At 42.0% G+C, this 22880-nt stretch overlaps 1 protein-coding gene across 1 annotated transcript in view; it reads right to left on the bottom strand.

The window, feature by feature from the left end:
* The window catches only part of LOC138959572 (protein Wnt-9a-like), a 63490-nt gene that overhangs the window by 13490 nt on the left and 27120 nt on the right, over positions 1 to 22880 (bottom strand). Inside the window, exon 4 of the mRNA XM_070331112.1 lies at positions 5182 to 5450. Coding sequence (XP_070187213.1) covers positions 5182 to 5450 — 269 coding nt within the window. The remainder of the gene's footprint in view (positions 1 to 5181; positions 5451 to 22880) is intronic.

The raw sequence follows: 22880 nt of genomic DNA, 5'->3' as shown, positions 1-22880 counted from the left end.
TTGTTCCACTGGCAATGAGCGCGGCATCTTCAGCGTGTGAGAAAAAATATGATTATTTTTGTAGTGAGGGACAATACGCTTGAAATTGAGATCTGGACTTTATGTCTCTGTTTCTGTCTCCTGCCTCTTTGTCTGTCTGTCTGGCTGGCTGGATTTCTGTCTGTTTCTGTCTGTTTCTCTCCTCTTACGGATCCATGTCTATACGCACTGATTTATTTGTTAAGGATAAGAAAGTGAGAAATGCAGAAGAAAAACTAACTGCAGCGGGATAGTAGCCTTAGGACAAGTTTCAAACGTTGCGAATAGGAAGTAGAGACTTTTGATGAAGAAAGAGAAGAAGAACAAGAAGAACAAGACAAACAAGAAGAACAAGAACAAGAGCCAGAAGAAGAGGAGACTCATGGCAGAATGATTTTGTAGGATAGGAGGAGAAAGGAAGAGAGAGACGAGAGAGCGGATCTGGAATGAGGAGAGGATGAAGCGATGGCCAAGCATTTTAACAAAATGCGTGAAAGCTAATGGCATAAAAATTGACCAACGTTACTGAATGAGGGGTAGGGGTGGTGTGAAGATGACATGACATGACAGAGAGCACAGCATGACTGTAGCAGAAGCTGCAGAAAGATTCGAATAACCTTCCTCCTTATATCCTTATTACATCTGTATGGTTTCAACAATGCCCTCTATTCTTTACGTTAAATATTCTGTGTCTTGTTTTTCGTAGGAACTATTTACCACCCAAAAAGAGTCCATTTTAAGTCGGGTACCTTTAGCGCTGCTTTTAACCAGCTGCACAGATCACATGCCCAAACGACGGTATCACTCAACGAACCGCACGTGCCCCACCCGGCTAACCACCGCAGTCGAGCCCACTCGCACAATGACAGCGAAAATATTTGTTAAAGGAAGTGATACCCCCAGCTAAATATCCTCGCATTTTGCAGTCTTTTATTCCCTCTTTTCAACTTTCTTTTCTCCTCGAGAGAATGATACCCCCAGCGCAAAATTTCACTCCCCTCACTGAGTCCCGCATTTTCAATCTCCCTTTCCTCCTGCTTTTATTATTAATTCCTGTATGAAGACTCTCTTCGCCGTTTAAATCGTTTACACCAACGCCAAGCGTAGAAGAGCTAGAACGACGAAAGAAAAGAGAGCCTATTGAGACGCTAAACAGGGCGCACTGAAGGCACTTTGAGGTCGTGTTTGTCTGTTGTTAACCCGAGAAGCCGGTGGCACTCCACAGGTCGTGAGCTCTTTTCAGCGTGTCACCAAGCTGTCTCAGTCTGCCGTGGCCATTTTGTTGCTGACGGGGGAAAGGCAAAGCTTCCTCCGTTTACTGGTACAACTGCTAATCCGGTTGAGAGGATTTTCAGGCTGGGGTGTGGTCGGCTGTCTCTGCGTGCATTCTTCAACCCCGACTAGGCTGTCTTCTCGGTGCACCGACAGTTTTCCCAAACAGCAAATTGCCAACAGCCTACCTGTTGATGGTGGGGATGGCTCAGTGCATGGATGACTCCAGTGCACCAGTAGTTGATTATAGCCTCCGCCTAAAGACAGGTGGGGAAGAGTAATGACCAAAGAACACTCAGTTCTTCTTGCAGGTCACTGTGCTTCGATCTTTGCTTTTTATCGGGGTTGGGCTGTTTGGATGATGCGGAAGAAAGGAGTAGGGTGCAGGTTTAGGGAGCTAAGGAGAACAAGGGTCCAAAAAAACTTAGTCTATCTTGCTGTAAACCAAACAAAGTGTTTCTTTAAAAAAAAAAAAGCTGCTGTTCCGTTTGAACAGAACCCTGAGATATGTACCCCAAGAACACCGAAGAGGATTGTTCCGGACACTGCGCCAAGCTCACCTCATCCTGTATGAAGTTGTCAGGGGGGGGGGGGGGGTCTTACTGGGCTGAACGAACTGGAGGCATCTGCGCTATGACTAGTAGAAGAAGAAAACACTGGAATGATGCGTTGGGAATTTGGTGGGAGGAAAGATAAGATGTTTACGCTTAGGGTCGATGTCAAGCAGCGTTTGGACACAACACGTAACTCAAACAAGCTTCATTTAGTCGCTACAGAAGTGGTGCTTGTTTTTGGAAGAGATAAAATACACAATGGGACTCAGCACCGAAGGACATCAATGCGTCTTCGTCGGAACTCAGTGGTAAGAGGTGCGCAAGGATCTCCGCTCTGTAGTCAACTCACCTCAGCCTTTATAAAGAAAGCGAAGCTTTTGTCAGTGTCTGAAGAAACCAACCACTTCTTTGGTGGAACTAGTGCAGAAGAAATGTAGGACATCTGCGGTGGGATTAGGCGGTAGACGCAACCTAAGATGGGCAACCCTTTTAAATACATGGAGAATCAATGGGGGAAGAAACCTAAGTGGGGAATCAATGGGGGAAGAAACCTAAGTCAAAAGCCGAGAGAGGGTTGGTCTCGAAATTGCACCAAGTCCACCTCCGCTGTGATAAAGGCCGAAGGAACTAAAGGTATCCATGGTAGGACTTATTGTAAAAATCTTCGACATATTCAGTGGAACTTATCGGTAGACGAAATCCAAGCCATATATGCGACGAAAACAACCGTGGTACGATACCCAAGAAAAGCTGAGAGAAACTAAGAGTCCCGACACTGCACTCACCTCACCTCATCCTGTATGAAGTCGCACAGGGAGGCCGAGGTGCAAGGATCTCTTTCAACAGACAGATTTGTTCTCCCAACAGGGAGGACCAGTGTGGCCAAGCAGAAAAGGCTTTAGGTGATGATTTGCTTGCTGTCGCCCGCCTGAATTGTATGGGGAAATTAACTAAGCTGTGTGCAAACAACCTCCGTTCAGCGGCAAGTGGGTAAGGGGGAAATAACGTCTTAGCCCCGAAACTAAAACGGGAGGCGGTGGCGACTAGGTGCGAAAAAGGGAGCAACCTCAGTTAAGAGGACGGGAAGTGAAGTGAGAACGCCTGCTGAACAGCGGCTTGAAGGACAGCCTGAAAATTAGGCCATTTGAGAGGTCGATGTCTCTTTCGGCAAAGATATTCTACAGCTGAATATCTTTGTTTGAAGAGTGTTGCAAGAACGTATTTCCTTTGGCGAAATTGCCAAAAAGTTATTTTGCAATTTTCGAAAGTGCTTCATTGGCATTTCGTTTTTCCCACCACGGCATCTCAGTCCAAAATGTCGGCAAAGTTTTCTGCGATTTGATATATGTTTTGACGTATCGCCAACTGCTGACACCAAACGACATCCTTGCTCTCGGTGTACGTTTTTCATGTCTACCTGTATACCAGCATGCCTTCTTGTCAAGTTGTGTCTGAAGCTACCTTGATAGACTGTTCTACTTGTATGACTATTTTTCTGCCTATTTGTCTACGTCTGGCTGCGGGGGGGAACAGCCAGTTCATGGTTTAACTTGGTTGGCAGTGGCATCGACATCATGTGAACGATTTCCATACTAAACACGACGGACAAACACTCATAATTTCCGGAAAAGAATGGCTTGATTTAGAGGGCATATGACCTCCCCTCTCCCTGCACACACTCGCGCTAACTGACATCCATTCCAATTTACCCCTCACACATGAGTTTCCTACACCCTATCTCTTTCTCACCACCTTTCCATGGTCATTTCTTCATCTTCCCAGACCCTAACCGGTATCGACGACGTTTTACATTGCAGTCATCCCGCGGACATGCCAAGCGTTGCGTACGAAGAAGAAGGACGAGGTTCACGCTTGGCAAAGTAATGTCCAGCAAAGTAGTGTCCAGTTTTGGCGTTGAGTCAGCCGTCAGGCAATTGACCAGTGACTACCATGTCATGATAGCGTCACAGACAGAGAGCGGCGTCACCGAAGCGTCACACTGCGTCCGCAGAGTGACGTAGCCGCGGCTTATGGATCAACGCTCGGGGAGGCTGATTTCAAGGGGCCGATGACCGTGGAAGTACGGGCGAATGGTTGAACGTACCTTCCTTTCCGTATGAACTTTCTTGTAAATCACGTAAGGTCCGTCCAGACTTTCCCATTGAACAAATGCATGCTTCCACTTCGAGACAGACCAAAATGTGTCGACCTTATATTTATATGGGAGATTTATATAGCGCTTGACGTTCTCTAAGCACCATACGTGTGAGATGGAATTTTTTACACAATATATCACGCATTCACATCGGCCAGTAAATATCAAGCCATTACGGCGAATATTTACTATCCTATTATTCCAAGTCACACGGGTATTTGGTGGACATTTTTTATCTATGCCTATACATTTTTGCCAAGAAAGACCCTTTTGTCAATCGTGGGGTTTTTAACGTACACACCCCAATGTAGTGTACACGAAAGGACCTCGGTTTTTCGTCTCATCCGAAAAACTAGCACTTGAACCCACCACCTGGGCTAGGAAAGGGGGAAGAAAATTGCTTACGCCCCGACCCAGGGTCGAACTCGCAACCTCTCGCTTCCAAGGCAAGCGCACTTACCACTCGGCCACATATGTTTCCTTCTGTTCTGTGCAGAGTTGACATTTTTTACTGAATTCATTTCGTAACTGACGCTTACCTAAATCTCTGAATTTTATTCAACAACACATTTCCTTTCTGCGCAGGAGGCAGCTATAAAGCTGTTGATTTTTGCTATATGTTCAAGTGTAAGGATGCTCTTAAATCTTATCCCATGTAAAACCATAGACAGGTCAGTAGTGCTGTGCATAATCATGTACATAAGAAGGAAGTACCTTGAATGTGAAGAGATCGTTTTGTGCTCGGCGTAATGTGAGTTGGAACTTTATTCCGAGATCAAAACAGATAAAGAATAAAATGTGGGATCAGGAGGTAGCTTTGGTCGAGAAAGAATACTTGAAGAATATATTAAGTGTTTCGAATCGGGAGGGGAACACAGGACAGGACAACCCAAACCGCCCTTTTTCTGTACAGTTAAGCCAACTCGAAAGAGAAAAGATATTTGTATACGGATAGTATGTACGCACAAACGTGTGCTAACAAACACACACACACACATGATTTATCAAATTACATACACATTATTATCAATAACTATACACACATAATGTATATTATTGTTTGTTTGTTTGTGTCTCGATGCTTGGTTGTTGGCAGGGGGTTGTTTGTTTGTTTGTTTGTTTGTTTGTTTGTTTGTTGTTTTGTTTTGCTTTGCTTTGCTTTTTTATTTTTTTTTATTTTACCTTGATTCCAACTCTGCTGTTGTGCTGGTCCACTTTAGCCCGTATGTCTTTGCCGGACTTGTGGGCCTTTTTCAAAAAGCGTCGCGTGAACTGAACCCCGAAGCGAATGTTGTCTCCGCAACCGCCCCACAACCAGGTCTTCTTGCTCTCCACAGGGTCAGACTCGTCACACGTACACCGGTCCAGCGTCCCTTGACTGCATGCACGTGCAAATTCGTGAACCAGCCCCGCTGACGAGATGGCATAGAGGAATGATGTTTCTTTGGTACCTGCAACAGAAATTAATAAAGATGATTGAGAATGGTGAAGAAGTGATGATGTTGTTTGTGAAACTCGTGAACCGGTCTGGCTGCCTTTCTTTGGTATACCGGTAATCAATAGATATTAACAATGAAGGTTATAAAAATAACGAAGAGCAGATTGAAGTAGAAAGTAGTGTGAGCTGCGTTGATGATGGTAGTACAGCAACAGTCTTTTGTGGAAGTATTTGTCGTTATGGTTGCGGAGAGTACTTCATCATGGATTATGTTCTGACTGTAGAGCGGGTGGCTCCAACGTTCGGTGAAGAATGGTATGGTCAGAGGAAAAAAAACAGAGACCGACAACGACAGACATCGAGATACAGAAACTTAGAAAAACTGAGACACAAAAAGACAGATTCGGAAGGACACGAACAGATAAGACGTGAGTCTCTGGAGTAGTTGCAAGAGCACCTATTATACACATATATATAATATAAAAAATATATTTAAAAAAAAGGGTAACCCTTCCCCATAAAAAGAAAAGAAACTGTAATAGTTTTCGAAAACTGACAGACGACGACAGACGGACATCGAAAGAGAAAAATGAAGAAACAAATGCAACCAGATACATTTGGACCGACACTGACAGAAAAGACATCACTGTCAGACATCTTACTGAAAGCAGTTCACACAAACATTAAAAAGGTAAACCCTTCTAATAAAAGGAAAAAAAGGAGGAATATTATCTACATTTTCAAACACTTCAAGTAATTACGTAAACTGTTGTCCCAAACAGTTTCTCCCACGCGTTACAAGTGCGAGCCGAGGTCTCATGATTATCTCCAAAAGTAAACACAGAAGATACGTACACATCTGCCGCTATCTTTATATGCCTCATCGGGTTGAAAGGTCAAGGATCTGGACTCAAGAATAAATGGAAAAAATATTTTAAGGTAAGTGCGTTAGAATATCTTGAAATCTTGTTCTCGCTCTACTTTTTTTGACATTGCTCCATGACTGAACAGCTGTTCTGCTGATTTCAAAAGTCTGAAGTCCTTTCAGAAGTGTGTCTGCTCTTAGGCCCTTTGAGGTTATATTAAGTAAATAAATTAAATGAGTGGTGGCGGATGCAGTTTTCGAAAGATCTTCACGTCTGGCACAATGATCCGACGAACCTAAGACGCTGCTTATTTGATTCTTGTTAATTTTCTAAAAATAACAAAACAGATTCTGGAAGAGAAAGTTGCTGGATTTTCATGTTAGCCCTTTTTTTCAAGTTTTATTTTAAGGTGGGTTTTACCTCAGTTTACTGGACACTGGGAGTATGGTTTCATAGTAGACCTGCGTGTTTTAGTGAGTAATCAGAAGTAATATCGGACAAAATACGAACCGTCTACTTTTTAACCGACTAAGAACTAAACACGAGGATGTCAGAATCAGGAGAAAGCATCTCGGAAATTAGGAGAGAAATACGAGAGATAGATAGATAGAGAGAGAGAGAGAGAGAGAGAGAGAGAGAGAGAGAGAGAGAGAGAGAGAGAGAGAGAGAGAGAGAGAGAGAGAGAGAGAGAGAGAGAGAGAGAGAGAGAGAGCATCTTCAGGGCGGCAGGTAGTTGTTTTAACATTGTGTCTGTAGCTGTCGGCGCTCTCATCCATCGTTTATTTCCCCGCCACGGGGGCAACGTGCAGTCGACACAGACTGACAAGGGTAAGAAGCGCATATCCTTCTCAAGAGCTTGTTTCCCCCATCAAAATAAAGGTTGTGTCGATAGTTTCGTCACAGTTTCAACTGAACTTACTATGGAGGCAGAAAACAGGACAAGCGTTTTTTTCTCAAGAGTTATTTCTTGTTAATAAGGTCAAATCTGTAAATGCTGGCAAGGTAATTGTTGAAGTTCTTGGGTGTTTGTTCATTTTTTAACTCGCATTCGGCGAAGAAAAAATTAAAGACACATGGGAATGTATCGTCAAAAGCAACTGTGCTATTGCGCCTGAGATGGCTATTGAAAACAAATTGGTCCCTTTCAATTTAATGAGTGAGTTTCTTCGTGCATCAGTTTGCCTTCTGTTATTATATAGCCACGGCTGCAATGTTACGAAAAACTGCATCGTCCTAGGGATAGTATAGGTCTGTTTTTTGTTTTTTTTTACTTTGTAGACCTGGCCTGGGCATTCTACCAAGTTGAAGAAGAACCGGTGTAACACGAGAAAATTACTTCCACGAGATTTTTACTCCGGAGTAAACATTTCGTACGAAAAAGTTACTCCCTTTACGAAAAAAGCACTCCCCCATTGCACGAGAAAATTACTCCCCAAGACAGGTGAGTTCCGAGTAAACATTTTGTTCAAAAATGTTACTCCCCTGACGAATAAAAAACGAATAAATTACTTCACCCCAACACGAGCAATTTAACTTCCCATGCCAGGTGTACGAAATGTTTACTCCCTTGTCCCCTGTTAGTCTTGGTGGTGGAAGGGGTGGACTGGAGAGTAGCGCGACATTCGTGTGCGCGAGATCACTTATTGGCATTATCCCTTCGCCCGCATCCCATTTTTGCGTACGAGATTTTTTGTGGAAGTAAAAAAAATGGGGAGTAAAAATTTCGTGGAGGGAGTAATTTTTTCGTGCCTTGGGGAGTTCTTTTCTCGTACGAAAAGTGTACTCGGAGTAAGAATTTCGTACGAAATATTTACTCCGGAGTAAATTTTTCGTGGAGTAAAAATTTCGTGTTACACCGGGATTCGTCCCAAACTTTCACAAATAAAGATCATTTGTAGTCGCCTTATCATTAATCTAAAATCTAAAAGCAATCGGCTATTTCCAAGATCAGTGGATAGGTCTGAGTCTGTTCTACTCTGGACCAGCAGGCTAGAAATGTAACAGACAGACAGACAGAGACAGGACGAGACAGAGACAGAGAGAAGAAAGGCAAAGAAAGAGACAGAGGGAAGAGAGGGAGAGAAAGAGATGAACTACTTAGATACATCCCCAGACTTTCTTGCAGGTCATGCCGTTTAAAAAGCCTTTACCAACAGTCACAAAAAGGACGGTATCTTCCACATCCAAAATGTTTGTGATTGTCGCTCTCTTTGAAGCGTGAGACAAAACTGTACACAGTTTGGATGTAAGCAGACAGATGGGTAGAGGTTACACATCAGTCGTCATTATCGCCACCTGGTTGACAAGTGCCTCTTTTTTCAGTTATAGCATTTCACCTTGAAGACAGATTGTTGCGAGTCATACGCTTTGGGTAGGAGGGTCATAGGCCTACATAGATAACCGATACGGTTTATAAGTTTGGGCTACATCGACAGAAAATACTTTATAGCTGACACTTAATGCATTAAAGTTCAGCAAATTATCGAATGGTTTGTTTTCTCGTTTCAATTAACTACTATCCTTCTCCTTTGCCACCCCCCTCCCCTCCACCCCGTCACCCATCGGACCCCCACGAGCCCCCCATCCATTCCCGAGCCAAGCCCTCCCCCCTCTCCCTCTCCCTCTCTCTCTCTCTCTCTCTCTCTCTCTCTCTCTCTCTCTCTCTCTCTCTCTCTCTCTTTTAAGAAGATTAGGCTTTGCTAAAAACCTCTACAATGTTTTTATAAAGTTCAGTTCAGTTCAGCTCTCTCTCTCTCTCTCTCTCTCTCTCTCTCTCTCTCTCTCTCTCTCTCTCTCTCTCTCTCTCTCACACAGTTTTCCCCCCGTCTGTCATTCTCTCTCTGTCATGTGATCATGACATATCATGGATACATTACTTGTCAAGCTAAGATTAAAGGTTAGATCATAGGTTACCTCATACTATCACTGACTTGACACCTAAAAACAATCATGTATATTATTTTGTCACATTTCCGCGGTGACACTTTTGTTATCCGGTAAAACAAGATGAGTAATGGCTGTAATGATATCTGCCCCCCCCCCCCCCTCCCCGCATCCATCCCGCCCTACCCTTCCATACCGCAGCTCAACCTCCAACAGGTCTCCTCCACCGCCTTTGCATATATCGTACATACCTTACATCCCTGAAAACACACACACACACACACACAGCACACACAGCACACACACACCACACACACACACCACACACACACACACATACACACACCACACACACACCACACACACACACACACCACACCACACACACACACACACACACCACACACACACCACACTCACACACCACACACTCCACACACACACACACACACACACACACGCACACACAATTTCCAGGACCCCTTCTTTTACCTGTGTTCTTTCTTGATTTGTCTTCTTCTGTTTATTCCTAGTTTAAATATTTATTATCACTATTCACATCCCTTGTTCAAATGTTTGACACAGAAGTAATGATGAAGATTTAAAATGCAGCTTACTGAATTTGTGTTGTTTACTTCTGTTACAAAGAAACCTGTGCAAAACAAAGAACTAAGTGTTCTCTGTAAATCTGTCAGTAAATCTGTTTAATAGTATAGTGTGTTCCAGGGAAACTCCTTGGAGGCATTTCTTACACACAAAGTCTGTCACCACTAAAATACTACAAAGTTGTATGCGTATAAAATACACTTATCAAAGCACCTGATAAAGAAACACAAAAACGTGTGTAAAGATCACAAGGCAAATCTGTTAACATTTCCAAACAACCCCAGCTAACCTTACAGCCATCTGTCGTTTCATTGAGATGACCGCCTCCCCCACCTCAACCCCCTCCCCCACCACCACCCTGTATCCCCTCGGTCCCACACAGCCATCAAACCGTCGAGAAGCCCCATGCCACTTTATGTTCTTTCTCTTCAGATGGGGGTGGTATTGGGGTTTCACACCCAAGCCACAATTACAACTGAACCTCACAAGAATAAGGGGAACAAAAGAGTTGCCATTAGTTTTAATGTAAAGGAAGAAGAAGTAGAATTGGAAAGAGAAAGAGGGGGGAGATAGAGAGAGAGAGAGAGAGAGAGAGAGAGAGAGAGAGAGAGAGAGGAGAGAGGAGAGGAGAGAGAGAGAGAAAGAGAAAGAGAGGGGGGGGGGGGGGAGATAGAGAAAGAGAAAGAGAGAAAGAGATAAGATAAGACAAATGTTTATTAAGGTACTGGAGTAAGCATACAAACGTGCTTTATTTTTTACATCCATATTCTCGCCCGATGAGGGACTACTCCATATTAAACATATGTACATGTATACACACAAGTTTCATACAAGTATCAAACACAAACACAGGTACGAGAGAGAGAGAGAGAGAGAGAGAGAGAGAGAGAGAGAGAGAGAGAGAGAGAGAGAGATAGACAGACAGACAGACAGACAGACAAACAGAGAGAGAGACAGAGACAGAGAGGCAGAGAGAGACAGACAAGGAGAGACAGAAAGATCAGAAAGAGAGAGAGCAGGATGAGAGAGAAAGAGATAGATTCACAAACCACTCAGACACACAAAGACAGAGACAGAAAGACAAGAAGGACGCTGAGATAGCGAAGTTATGGATCTTCTACGAATAATACCCACTCCCACAAAAGGATAACAAAGTATCATTTTTGACATTTCGACTTTTTGGTATCCCTTGAAAGTGAAGATAACAAGCTTTCAGATGGTCTTTACTACAAGTGTCTATTATTTAGCAAAAAATCCCTAGCAACAGGTTTTAGTTTAACTTCTAAAGCTTAAAGTGACTGATAATGATTACATGTAAACTTTTCTTCAATATGCATCACAAAAAATGAAAATGAAATTTGTTTTAAGTCAAAAAAAAGTGAAGAAAGAAACAATTATTTGGGGGTTAAAAGGGTGCTTATTTTTCGTCTGCAGTGCAATAAAACCTCATTTTTATTATATTTGCAAAGCGAATCTGAAATTGATATTTACAGAATAGATATAACACATTTGGTAGAGTGCAGAAATGCAAAAATCTCAAAATTCAAAATGTTGGCCATGGCTCAGGTTTATTGCTGTTATCTCTGTTTGGCCACAGCGACTTTGTTATCCTTTTGTTGGAGCGGGTCACAATTGTCATTATGTCAATCCACTTTCCCTTCGTCAAGAAAGTCTGATGTTCACAAAAATCAGCTGGACCGCGCAGACTGAACAAAATGATAACGTCGAAGAGAAATAAAACTGAATCGATACGGGCGCTTGAATATAACTGAGAAAAAAATCATCAAATACTCTCACACATAATTATTGCATTGACTTACTTTCTGTTGCTAATATAAGTGAACCAAAGTCTACCAAAGAAAACGGGGGTCAAATCAAACGCCGTTTTAACCTGGACCGCAAAAACACGGTGAACGAAAAGTAGCCTAAGTCATCACTCCCCCCGGTAACCCCATTTCTCAGCGCTGCTCATCTTCTGGGGAGGCTCATCTTCTCCTATTCCTCCCCCATTTCACGGCAGATACATCGATAAGCAGGGGTGGAAACAAGCACATTAATCAGATAAGGCGACTGGAGGGTGTTTAGAGAAACCACACACAGTTTGACAGAAGGTTCGGAGGATGACGGTGTCACATGTAGGCCTTCAGCAAACCCCTATGCGCATCATGGTCTTCAATGGAAATTGTTGAATGCGTACTGTGGTTGATAAATTGGTTGGTTGGCAGTATTCTCTTGGTTGTTCACTGCTGCCTACAGCGGAGAAACAAAATCAGAAATGGGATAAAAACCCACTGAAAAGATTTAAAAGAATGGATTTTTTTCCCCTGCTTCCGCGAAATGCTTTTAGAGTAAAATCCTCTTCCACTTCATTTTTTACTTTTCTTTGTTTATTTTCAGCCAGTTTGTTTAGCTTAACTCGACACGTTTATTTGCAAAAATTGAAATAGATTTATGTCTTCTTTTTTTTACTTTCTCCCCACAAACCTGAAATCTTGGACCTTTTTTAACAACTGTAATTAAGCTTTGAGTTATTGAAATGAGCTGGATATAAAAACGTTCAGCTTTTCAGAGAGAAAAAAATGATTACAGATGAATTGTTAAAACTGCTCAGCAGTACGACGTAAATAAAGATTTAGATGCGAGCGTGTGTACGTTTGTGTGTACTCTCTGTTTAAACAAACGTACTGCCCACGCGACAGGTGCTGAAGAGAAAACAAGCACTTGCAGTATGTGCAGCAACGGATAAATTATAGTGTCATGGTCAGATAAGCAAGGGGCCCTTTGACTCGCGGCCCTGAAGTAGCCCGAGGACAGACACAGATGGCCCACGGCGCCGAATGCACTTACACAGGCTAGTCAGTACTGACGGCACGTGCAATTCGGACTGCTGTTGAATCAAAGACAAGGGTGTTCACTGTAACTAGAACAACTCGCTATAACAGTAAGTAATATATAACAATATATGTAGATATTCATAATGAGAGCGCCGCTTAAAAGGCCGAAACTGCCCTCAAACCTTTGGAAGTTTTAAATAGAAATGAGAGATATGATTACGTCAAAAACGCGATTGCAGAAATAGTACGTCAAAAGATATATATAGGCACCTTGAAAGATTCTTGGCCATTTGCATAAGATTAGTAGGCATGCATGGATTATAGTCTCGGGAGACTATGGACCTCCAGGGCGCACAGCCTGGGTGGTTAAATATTGAGGACAGACTGCTATCCATGCAGCAAGCCCCTATTTTCCACGTCGTTGAAATGGTCCGATGGTTCAGGTCGTATAGCATAAAACCCATTGGTAATTGTGCTTGTAAGGTAAGCATTCGTTAACACATGCACTCTTTAGAAATACAATATGGATAAAGTCAAAAAGTCAAGGAGCCTATACTGGAAATCTTAAGGGACTTGAAGGGGTATCGACCGGTAAGCAACTTGCAAAGAATCCGCCGGTAAACATTTGTTATTCACATCCATGTCCTTTGCCCTTTATGGGTTTTTTCATCAGGAGTTCTCCAACTTCCCATTATTGTTTTATTAATTGTTCACGATGTTCTTTTATAAAAAGAGAATACTACATGGCTTGCTGTGTCGTACCAGATTTACATCAGTTGCTTTTTTTATAAATCTTTAGATGCGAGCGAAAGAGAGCTCTTCAATATCTGAAAAAGCAACGAGTGTGTAACAATTATCATTATTATCTATGTCCAAAAATAGAATATGTTCCTATAGTAACGACTGTTTTAACAGGCGGATTCACGCCTTTAAGGAAAATGGAAACTTGACAGCGTGTTCAGTTCGTACTTGACAGAATACCCAGTGTTTTTATCGTTGACACGGATGTGCAAGCCTTTCGCACATTATTGCACCGTTCCTTCACCCAAGCCCTCCCCTGTATTAACAATACCCGTCACTGTACCCATCCAGAAATACACATTTCTACGTCTGTTGTTTCGGTTGAAAGGAACACGTATCGAGACAGGGGTGGTTGGGAGGATTGAAAGTGCAGAGTGACAAACATCGTAACACTGCAGCGGAGAAATGACGCATGCAGCAATGGGCATTAAGAAAACAGCAGGTTTCCTCATCGGGTCGTTACCTTTATTATTTTCTTTCCCCTTTTGTGTTGTCTTCTTTCTATCCCTCTCTCTGTATTTTTATCTCTGTCTCTGTCTCTGTCTGTCTGACTCTCTCTGTGTCTCTGTCTGTCTAACTCTCTCTGTGCCTCTGTCTGTTTCTCTCTCTCCCTGTCTTTCTCTCTGTCTGTCTGACTCTCTCTGTGTCTCTCTCTCTGTGTCTCTCTCTCTCTCTCTCTCTCTCTCTCTCTCTCTCTCTCTCTCTCTCTCTCTCTCTCTCTCTCTCCTCCTTCTTCGTCTTCTTCTTCACGCGTCTTATCTTGTAACCATACAATAGCGTTGTATCGTTCTGCTGTTCGCTAGACAGTTAATTAGGAGTTTTCAACAAGCTGCTAACTATCTGTAAAACCAGACTCAACAGCACGGCAATTTCATTTTCTCTTTCAATTGCTTTCCGTTTCCGAAGTACTGGAGCAAGTTCTGCCTTACACACTCCATTACTGTCTTGAAACCTAATGACGGCAAGAGTCTGTCTATCCCTCGTTCCACCGACTGACTTTTTTCGCAAGTCTGGAAAAGAAAAGAGAAGAAAAGGTTCTGGCATTTGGATATACACACCCACACGCGCAAACTAGAAACTATCGCGTGCACACACAAGTGCGTGCACACGTAGGTGCATTCGCACACACACATACGCACACCGCGCGCGCACCACAGCCAGTATCAGCCAGTATTTGAACGAATCGGTGTGTTTTACCAAGTGTTTGCTTCAGTTCTTTAAATGCTACAATCATGACGTCTATATCCCGAACGAAAAAAACATAATAATTGTCACTTGTGCCGAACAATTCATTAAACGGTGGTGTCCCTAAATCAGCCGGTCCTATTGTCTTTGATTAAAAACGTTTCAAATTCTGTCAATATAACTAGGTGATGATGTGCACGTGTGCCAAATAATTACTTTACGGTATCCCCTAGGTGAACCTGGCAAACAAACACCTTGCTCGCACATAATTAACCCACTACGCACATGGACCATAAACTGACAGAAACCTCTAACAAATGCGGCTACAGCATTCTCAGAAGCTTTTTACAATCACGGCTACGAGCGAACCGAATAGCGCCAACAGGGCCCAGAGATACTTTAAAAACCCACGGAAGAATGAGAAACGTTTTGCTACATTGACTTGTCGCTGAATCGCGATTGTGAGCAACCTTTCGGAAAAGGCATTCCACTCGTCCAAATGAGCATAAAAACGATCCCGTGTCTGGCTTTCACTCTTTAGCCAAAATCCAGCGGACCCTCTTTCTTCGTGTTCAAGAAAAGAAAAACAGAAAGAAGAAAAAAAATCCCGAGAAAAAGAGAAGCACGGCCGGGAGTTTTCCCAAGTCTGGTGTTATATTGATGACTGACAGTTACCCTTCAGTCATATAATAGTCTTTTGTCAGCCTTTTGACACCTGTCTCTGCCTAAGCCGCCTTTTAGGAATGGCTGAAACTCCCCATTCACCACCAACTCCGCTAAAGTGTCCCTATTTGACAGAGAATCGGCACCCATCCGGTCGGGCTTGAGTCATTTCGCGTTTCCGTTCATGCCTGATGAAACTGCAATGAAAGGTGTGTTGTGGGGTAAACGTTGACAAATAACTGTCGATTTCATTCCGGTACAACAACAACACTCTTATAGAAGCAATAACTATTATCCGGTAACTGTAACATAATCAACTGAAAAATATGACTGCAACGTGTATTTTGATGTATGATACTATGCTCAATAATATGAGCCCGTCCATTATTATTTTTGTAAACAAAAAAAGTGCCATGTCAATAAACTGAGCTCTTCCAAACTAATATCTGGATAACAAAAAAGTATGTCTTTAAGTCTTACCTAAAGAATAACACAAAATATCAATGAATGTTGCGATGCGATGCATAAATACGTCCTAGGTCATAAAGCATGAAGTGTTTGCAAATATAAAAGCATGGCTGGAATATCATAAGCCACCAGTGAAAGTACTTAATTAGGGACAGAGACTTTTATTACAATAAGCAGAAGCAGGAAACCAGCTTATTACAAAGTCTTAAACCCGAAAACTCTGTCTTTGAAAAAATGTCATAGCACCAAGAAACCCGGTCAAGAATTTGAATCTGGTTGCAGCGGATCGAGCCCGTGGGATCGGACCTTCCAGATTCCTTTGCGAACAGCCAAAGTCGAAAGCAACATTCTCATAAAATCTTACTTGGAAACCATGTTGTTTTTGTTGTTGTTGTTGTTGTTATTGTGTGACTTAGAATAAAGGCCGTGAAAGGTGAATGCTCGCCCTAATAGGCTTGAGGTTTGCTGGCCGATGTGAATGCGTGATATATTGTGTAAAAAATTCCATCTCACACGGCAGAAATTAATATGTAAAGCGCATTGAGCATATATATGATTATGCGCTATAGCAAATGTCCATTATCATTATTATTATTATTATTGCTGTTGAATTTGCAGAGATATGTCTGTCATCTATTTCGACCGTTTTCAATCATCGCGCAATGTAGGCAGTCGTTCTCCGTCTTTGGAAAAAATCAGAATCATGATAATGAGAAGCCGAACAAGTGAAACCTTCGCATGTAACCTACACAGGTCATCAGACTTTTGGGGAAGGTGTGTGGGAAGGACAGAACGTGACAACAACCGTTAATTCCCCGTTAATAAATCATGCCATAACGAGAATATCCTGAGAGATCATGAAAAGCGCGGCATACAACTTTACTCATTTGGAAACGGGGTTTGGCTGCTTTAAAAGTGGCGCCCATTTATCCGCAAAAAGGACATACCACCGTACAATACCCGTAGTTTTCCACGGAGCGCCAATAAGGCGAAACATTGTTGCATGGCAGAACAAACTGCGAGATCAACTGGTATCGGTGACAAAAACGTCAGTAGCGATGATTCTAACAAGTACCACAAAACACCTATTTGTCAAGTTTTCGGTGGCTAGGTACGCTTCGCTAACAGACGACAAAACGTTTGGATCCGAGTATGCGTAGAAAAGTATCCGGCAAATCGCTTAGATTTTCAGTGCGCATCACTTAACGCATTTACAGAAGGCGGTTCTGACTGGAAATCCCTTTTCTTTGCACCTTTTGCAACATTTCTGAACCGAACCGATAGGATTGAATCGTTGTAGCAAAGACTCTGTATATTACTTGTTTTGCAAGCAGTGCATATACCTCCCTCCTTTCTTGCAACTTAGACTCACCATTGCAAAACGCTTCATGTACTGTTTTGTTACTCTGTGGTTAGACAACTATGCATAATCCACCCAGGTAACTTCCATGTAAACTATTATGTACGGTACGTCGTTCTTTCTGGAAAAAAAGAAGGAAAGACTTCGTTTTTTCACATTTTTAATGCATTAGTCCTTCTGCAACTATTGCCACATATAAAAAGAAGACGAAAAAATGTGCAGAGCACATTTTATCTGTAGATGAAAATCAGCACTAAGATGGCAGACGACGAATGTCATACACATGGCAGTTTGTAATGCTTCCATATCTTTTCAGATAACTTCTAGATTGCCTCGATTACAACAAACAGAACTAAAATAGTGAGGCAAAACCCATTTGTTCACACCGAGAAGTCGTATGTGGCTTGATTTTCAGCCCCGATGACACATGTTACGGTAAATAAACGCAGGTAGAGAGAAAGAGAGAGAGAAAGAGAGAAAGAGAGAGAGAGAGAAAGAGAGAGAGAGAGAAACAGAGACAGACAGAGACAGAGACAGACAGACAGACAGCGAGACACAGAGACAGAGACAGAGACAGAGAGGGGGAGAGGGAGGGAGGTGGAAGTGAGAGAAAGATGGAGGAACAGATAGACTCGTGAAAGACAGACAAAGACGCTCACCGAGAGAGTGAGAGAGAGAGAAAGAGAAAGGGAGAAGGAGAGAGAGAGAGCGAAAGAGAGAGACAGACAGACAGAGACAGAGACAGAGACAGAGAGAGAGAGAGCAAAAGATAGAGAGAGTAAAAGAGAGAGAGAGAGAGTGACATTACAGATACAGGGAGAGAGACAGAGACAGAAACAGATACTGAGAGAAAGACACGGAGGTCTATGTAATAAAAGAGACAAACGTCACCTGCTGACGGTACGAGCGCAGCACGTGCCGAACGCCACAAGTGTGACATCTAGGTCATCTGCGGTCTGACCTTTTTAGAAACGACGTGAATGCACCCCTAGCTGGTGCTTTTCTCTCTCGATCAGGCATCACTGGTGCAGCAATGTCGGTTTGTGTTAGCAGTCAGTGAAACACCGAATCATAATTCAAATCGCCGAAAACTTTACCCTCATTTCGGCAAATTGAAAACATTTTTAGCAAGGGCTATACAAAACTACCGAACATTTCCGAAAATGTATCACCTTTTTGGCAACTTTGAAGAAGACATTAATACAAACCAATCCCTGACATCATGTACGTCGACTTGCCGCAGTTTGCCAGTTGTCAGGTTTTTTTGGGTTTTTTAACTGGCAAAGGGTTCAGCTAGTACAGACCAGCAACATACGTCACAAAATGATCATTACGTACGAGCGTATACACCAGCTTTTGGGTAAAGTTATGCGCCAAAGCTCTACTTATCCAAACCTGAGATTTTATCTTCGAGTCATTATATTAATTTTCCTTTTTACATTTAGTCAAGTTTTGACTAAATGTTTTAACGTAGAGGGGGAATCGAGACGAGGGTCGTGGTGTATGTGTGTGTGTCACTGTGTGTGTGTGTGTGTGTGTGTGTGTGTCTGTCTGTCTGTGCGTGTGTGTGTGTGTGTGTGTGTGTGTGTGTGTGTGTCTGTCTGTCTGTCTGTGCGTGTGTGTGTGTGTAGAGCAATTCAGACCAAACTACAGGACCGATCTTTATGAAATTTGACATGAGAGTTCCTGGGAATGATATCCCCGGACGTGTTTTTTCTTTTTTTCGATAAATACCTTTGATGACGTCATATCCGGCTTTTTGTAAAAGTTGAGGCGGCTCTGTCACACCCTCATTTTTCAATCAAATTGATTGAAATTTTAGCCAAGCAATCTTCGACGAAGGCCGGACTTCGGTATTGCATTTCAGCTTGGTGGCTTAAAAATTAATTAATGACTTTGGTCATTAAAAATCTGAAAATTGTAATTACATTTTTTGTTTTATAAAACGATCCAAAATTACTTTTATCTTATTCTTCATCATTTTCTGATTCCAAAAACATATAAATATGTTATATTCGGATTAAAAACAAGCTCTGAAAATTAAAAATATAAAAATTATGATTAAAAATAAATTTCTGAAATCGTTTTAAAAACAATTTCATCTTATTCCTTGTCGGTTCCTGATTCCAAAAACATATAGATATGATATGTTTGGATTAAAAACACGCTCAGAAAGTTAAAACGAAGAGAGGTACAGTAAAGCGTGCTATGCAGCACAGCGCAACCGCTACCGCGCTGAACAGGCTCGTCACTTTCACTGCCTATTGCACTAGCGGCGGACTACGGTCATTGTGAACAAATGCAGTGCGTTCAGTTTCATTCTGTGAGTTCCACAGCTTGACTAAATGTAGTAATTTCGCCTTACGCGACTTGTTTACATTTAGTCAAGTTTTGACTAAATGTTTTAACGTAGAGGGGGGAATCGAGACGAGGGTGTGGTGTATGTGTGTGTGTCTGTGCGTGTGTGTGTGTAGAGCGATTCAGACCAAACTATTGAACCGATCTTTATGAAATTTGACATGAGAGTTCCTGGGAATGATATCCCCGGATGTTTTTTTCTTTTGTTCGAAAAATATCTTTGATGACGTCATATCCGGCTTTTTGTAAAAGTTGAGGCGGCACTGTCACACCCTCATTTTTCAATCAAATTGATTGAAATTTTGGCCAAGCAATCTTTGACGAAGGTCGGACTTTGGTATTGCATTTCAGCTTGGTGGCTTAAAAATTAATTAATGACTTTGGTCATTAAAAATCTGAAAATTGTAAAAAAAAAAATAAAAAAAAAAAAGATCCAAATTTACGTTCATCTTATTCTTCATCATTTTCTGATTCCAAAAACATATAAATATGTTATATTTGGATTAAAAACAAGCTCTGAAAATTAAAAATATAAAAAATATGATCAAAATTAAATTTTCCAAATCAATTTAAAAACACTTTCATCTTATTCCTTGTCGGTTGCTGATTCCAAAAACATATAGATATGATATGTTTGGATTAAAAACACGCTCAGAAAGTTAAAACGAAGAGAGGTACAGAAAAGCGTGCTATCCTTCTCAGCGTAACTAATACCCCGCTCTTCTTATCAATTTCACTGCCTTTGCCAAGAGCGGTGGACTGACGATGCTACGAGTATACGGTCTTGCTGAAAAATTGCATTGCGTTCAGTTTCATTCTGTGAGTTCGGCAGCTTGACTAAATGTATTTTCGCCTTACGCGACTTGTTTCCCTTTGTGTCCGTAATAGGTGCTCTCTCTATCTCACTCTCACGCTCTCTCTTGCATCTGTAATCACATGATCGTCTATATCAATTTGCAAAGTTCCAGTACCATACGACTTTTTTGCACAATTAAGCTGCTGGTCGTACGATGATGACTTTTGCTGTTGCCCTTTCAGCTCCGAAATCAATAAACAATTCATTTATATGTTTACTGAGGAGCGTTCTCACGAAACTGACTAAACTAGTCAGCTGCAGCTCCCTTATAACCCATAGTGTGCCAAGAATGTTTCTAGTTTTTGGACTGTACGTACGAAAATGAGACGTGCTGAAACCAGTGTCGGAGTATGCTGAAAATGCTTTATCGACGCCGTCAAATAAACAGCCAGATGATCTCGTGCGACACACAATCTGCCGTCAGATAGCAGGCGTCATAAATAGCCATCCAGCGGTGCCACGGAGAACTGAGAGAACTGAGTAGCGGCAAAGATCTTTGGTAGCGGAGGCATTTCTTGTAAACATCGACATCGCGCTCAAAGTACCTACAAGAAAGATACTCACAATTAGCTAGTGTGTCTCAGCTCCCCTCTGTCTGTGAAGGCGCCGTAGGTTATAGCAAAGATATTATACTGCTACGCTAGCAGTAGAATATATTCCGTTACAGTCTGTAGTCTGCGTTGGCGGAGGTCGCCGGTATACTGGGGGGTTCTGATAAAGCGCACTAACCGTTTACAAAATGACTTTGTCAGTCTTACTCGTTGAAGATTTTGTTCCGTGAAAGATGCTGCGCATCATTTTTGTCCTCTGCTAGAATCACCAGTAAGGTGTCAGCTTTTTAGGAGAGGCTAAATTTGGTGTTTACAGCCAATGCAATTTGAAAAGCATGTCAATGAGACATGCATATTAAGATGACCAAACAGAATCAAACTATAAATCTAATAATTTTACAGAATCCATATTTCAAACATCTTTCTACCCCCTCCCAGTACCCACGTACCCACCCACGCTTACACACATGGCAAGAGTGAGTGGCTGGGAAGGCGGTTGGCGAGACTAAAATTAATATCATAGCTCAGTCAAGTCAGGGGTAAAATTCATTCAGGCCACCCCTTTCTGTGTCACTCAGAAGTACGTGTGTATAATATACAAATAACAGTGAGTCAAATGTAAGACAACGACGGCTATAGAAATTGTAAACAACGTATCCTGATTTGACCATTCAAAATAGTGTGTAAAGTCATATCATACTGAATTAGATGGGTGTTGGCAAAGCTTCGACTCGGTTTCAAGGTGACGTGTAAAGGAGGCAATCAAAAATGTACCTTTGACAAAATATTCTACAATTAACCGGCTCTGGCCATTCAAAATAATGTTCGAAGTCCTATCTCACTGAAGATGATGGTTATCGACATGAAGTACGTTTCAAAGCTTCGATTCTGTTCGAAGGTGCAGAAGCGAAGATCAAAACCCTGCTCTTTGAACAAATATTCTGTACAAGGTGTGAAGATAACCAGATAAAGCGTACTGTTAGGAGGCAGGTATATATGGTCTTAACTGCAATTAGGCACAAAGCAAACAAGAGGCATGACTAAGGCCACATAATATGATGATTGGGGACAAGCCTCACGTTATAGTGGTGGCGCCAGTACAAAAATAATCAGATATTGCTGGCAGTTTTGTCGTGTCATGCAATTCACGAAAGATTCAAAATCTAAGAAAGACAAAAATAATGACCATCCTTCTAGCACCATTACCGTATCTCAGACGAAACCTAGGTAGTCCTATTGTTAAATTGGTAGAAGACCTCAGTCCATGTCTTCAGCACCTGATATGAGCAGGTGAAAGGGCAGATAAAAAAGAGAGGTCCACAGCAATTTGACCACAAAGGCGTAAATCTTCCCCAAACAGTAAACCATTATCGACAAATTGTGAAAGCTAGGTTCATGCTAAAGTTCAAGTTGAGATGGCTGGTCAATTATTCAACTATCAGTGCCTAACAAGTACATGCCTGTATTTTATCATTGAGTTCGAACTTCGCGATGTAAATGTACAGAAAATAGAAGATTAAGAAGAAGAAAAGACGAAAGAGGGTTGCTGCCATTTCGGGCTTAAATACTGTACAATAGTATCAATACTGGTAAGATTTCTCTAATATGATTATAGAGTTGGGGAAAACGACATTACCCAGTGCCCTTTCAACGCCTTTATTCATTCGGAGGGGATCATTTTAGGGCATCGTAAAGTATCAAAGCAGTTTTTGTTCTGTTTTTTTCTTTTAACTTCTTTAACTTGTTCTTTTTCATAATACAGCACGAAAAAGATCATGTTTCTCAATATCATCATGGTTGCCCTTTGATAATGCAGACCCAGAAATCAATCTATTTATTACAACACTGTTCTCAAATACGCAAACAAAACCGCAAGCACAAAACCTCTGACTGAAGGAAGAGCGATACAGGGTGTGTGTAGGTGGGTGGGGGGGGGACGCGGGGAAGGGTGGAGGGATGAAGATACATGTCAGATATATGCTTGTAAACTCAACAGGAGGCCAGTAGAGAAA

The sequence above is a fragment of the Littorina saxatilis genome, linkage group LG2 (genome assembly GCF_037325665.1).
Source record: "Littorina saxatilis isolate snail1 linkage group LG2, US_GU_Lsax_2.0, whole genome shotgun sequence".
Taxonomy (NCBI): domain Eukaryota; kingdom Metazoa; phylum Mollusca; class Gastropoda; order Littorinimorpha; family Littorinidae; genus Littorina; species Littorina saxatilis.
The sequence above is the reverse complement of the archived record's forward strand: the minus strand, read 5'-3'. Positions and strand labels throughout refer to the sequence as shown.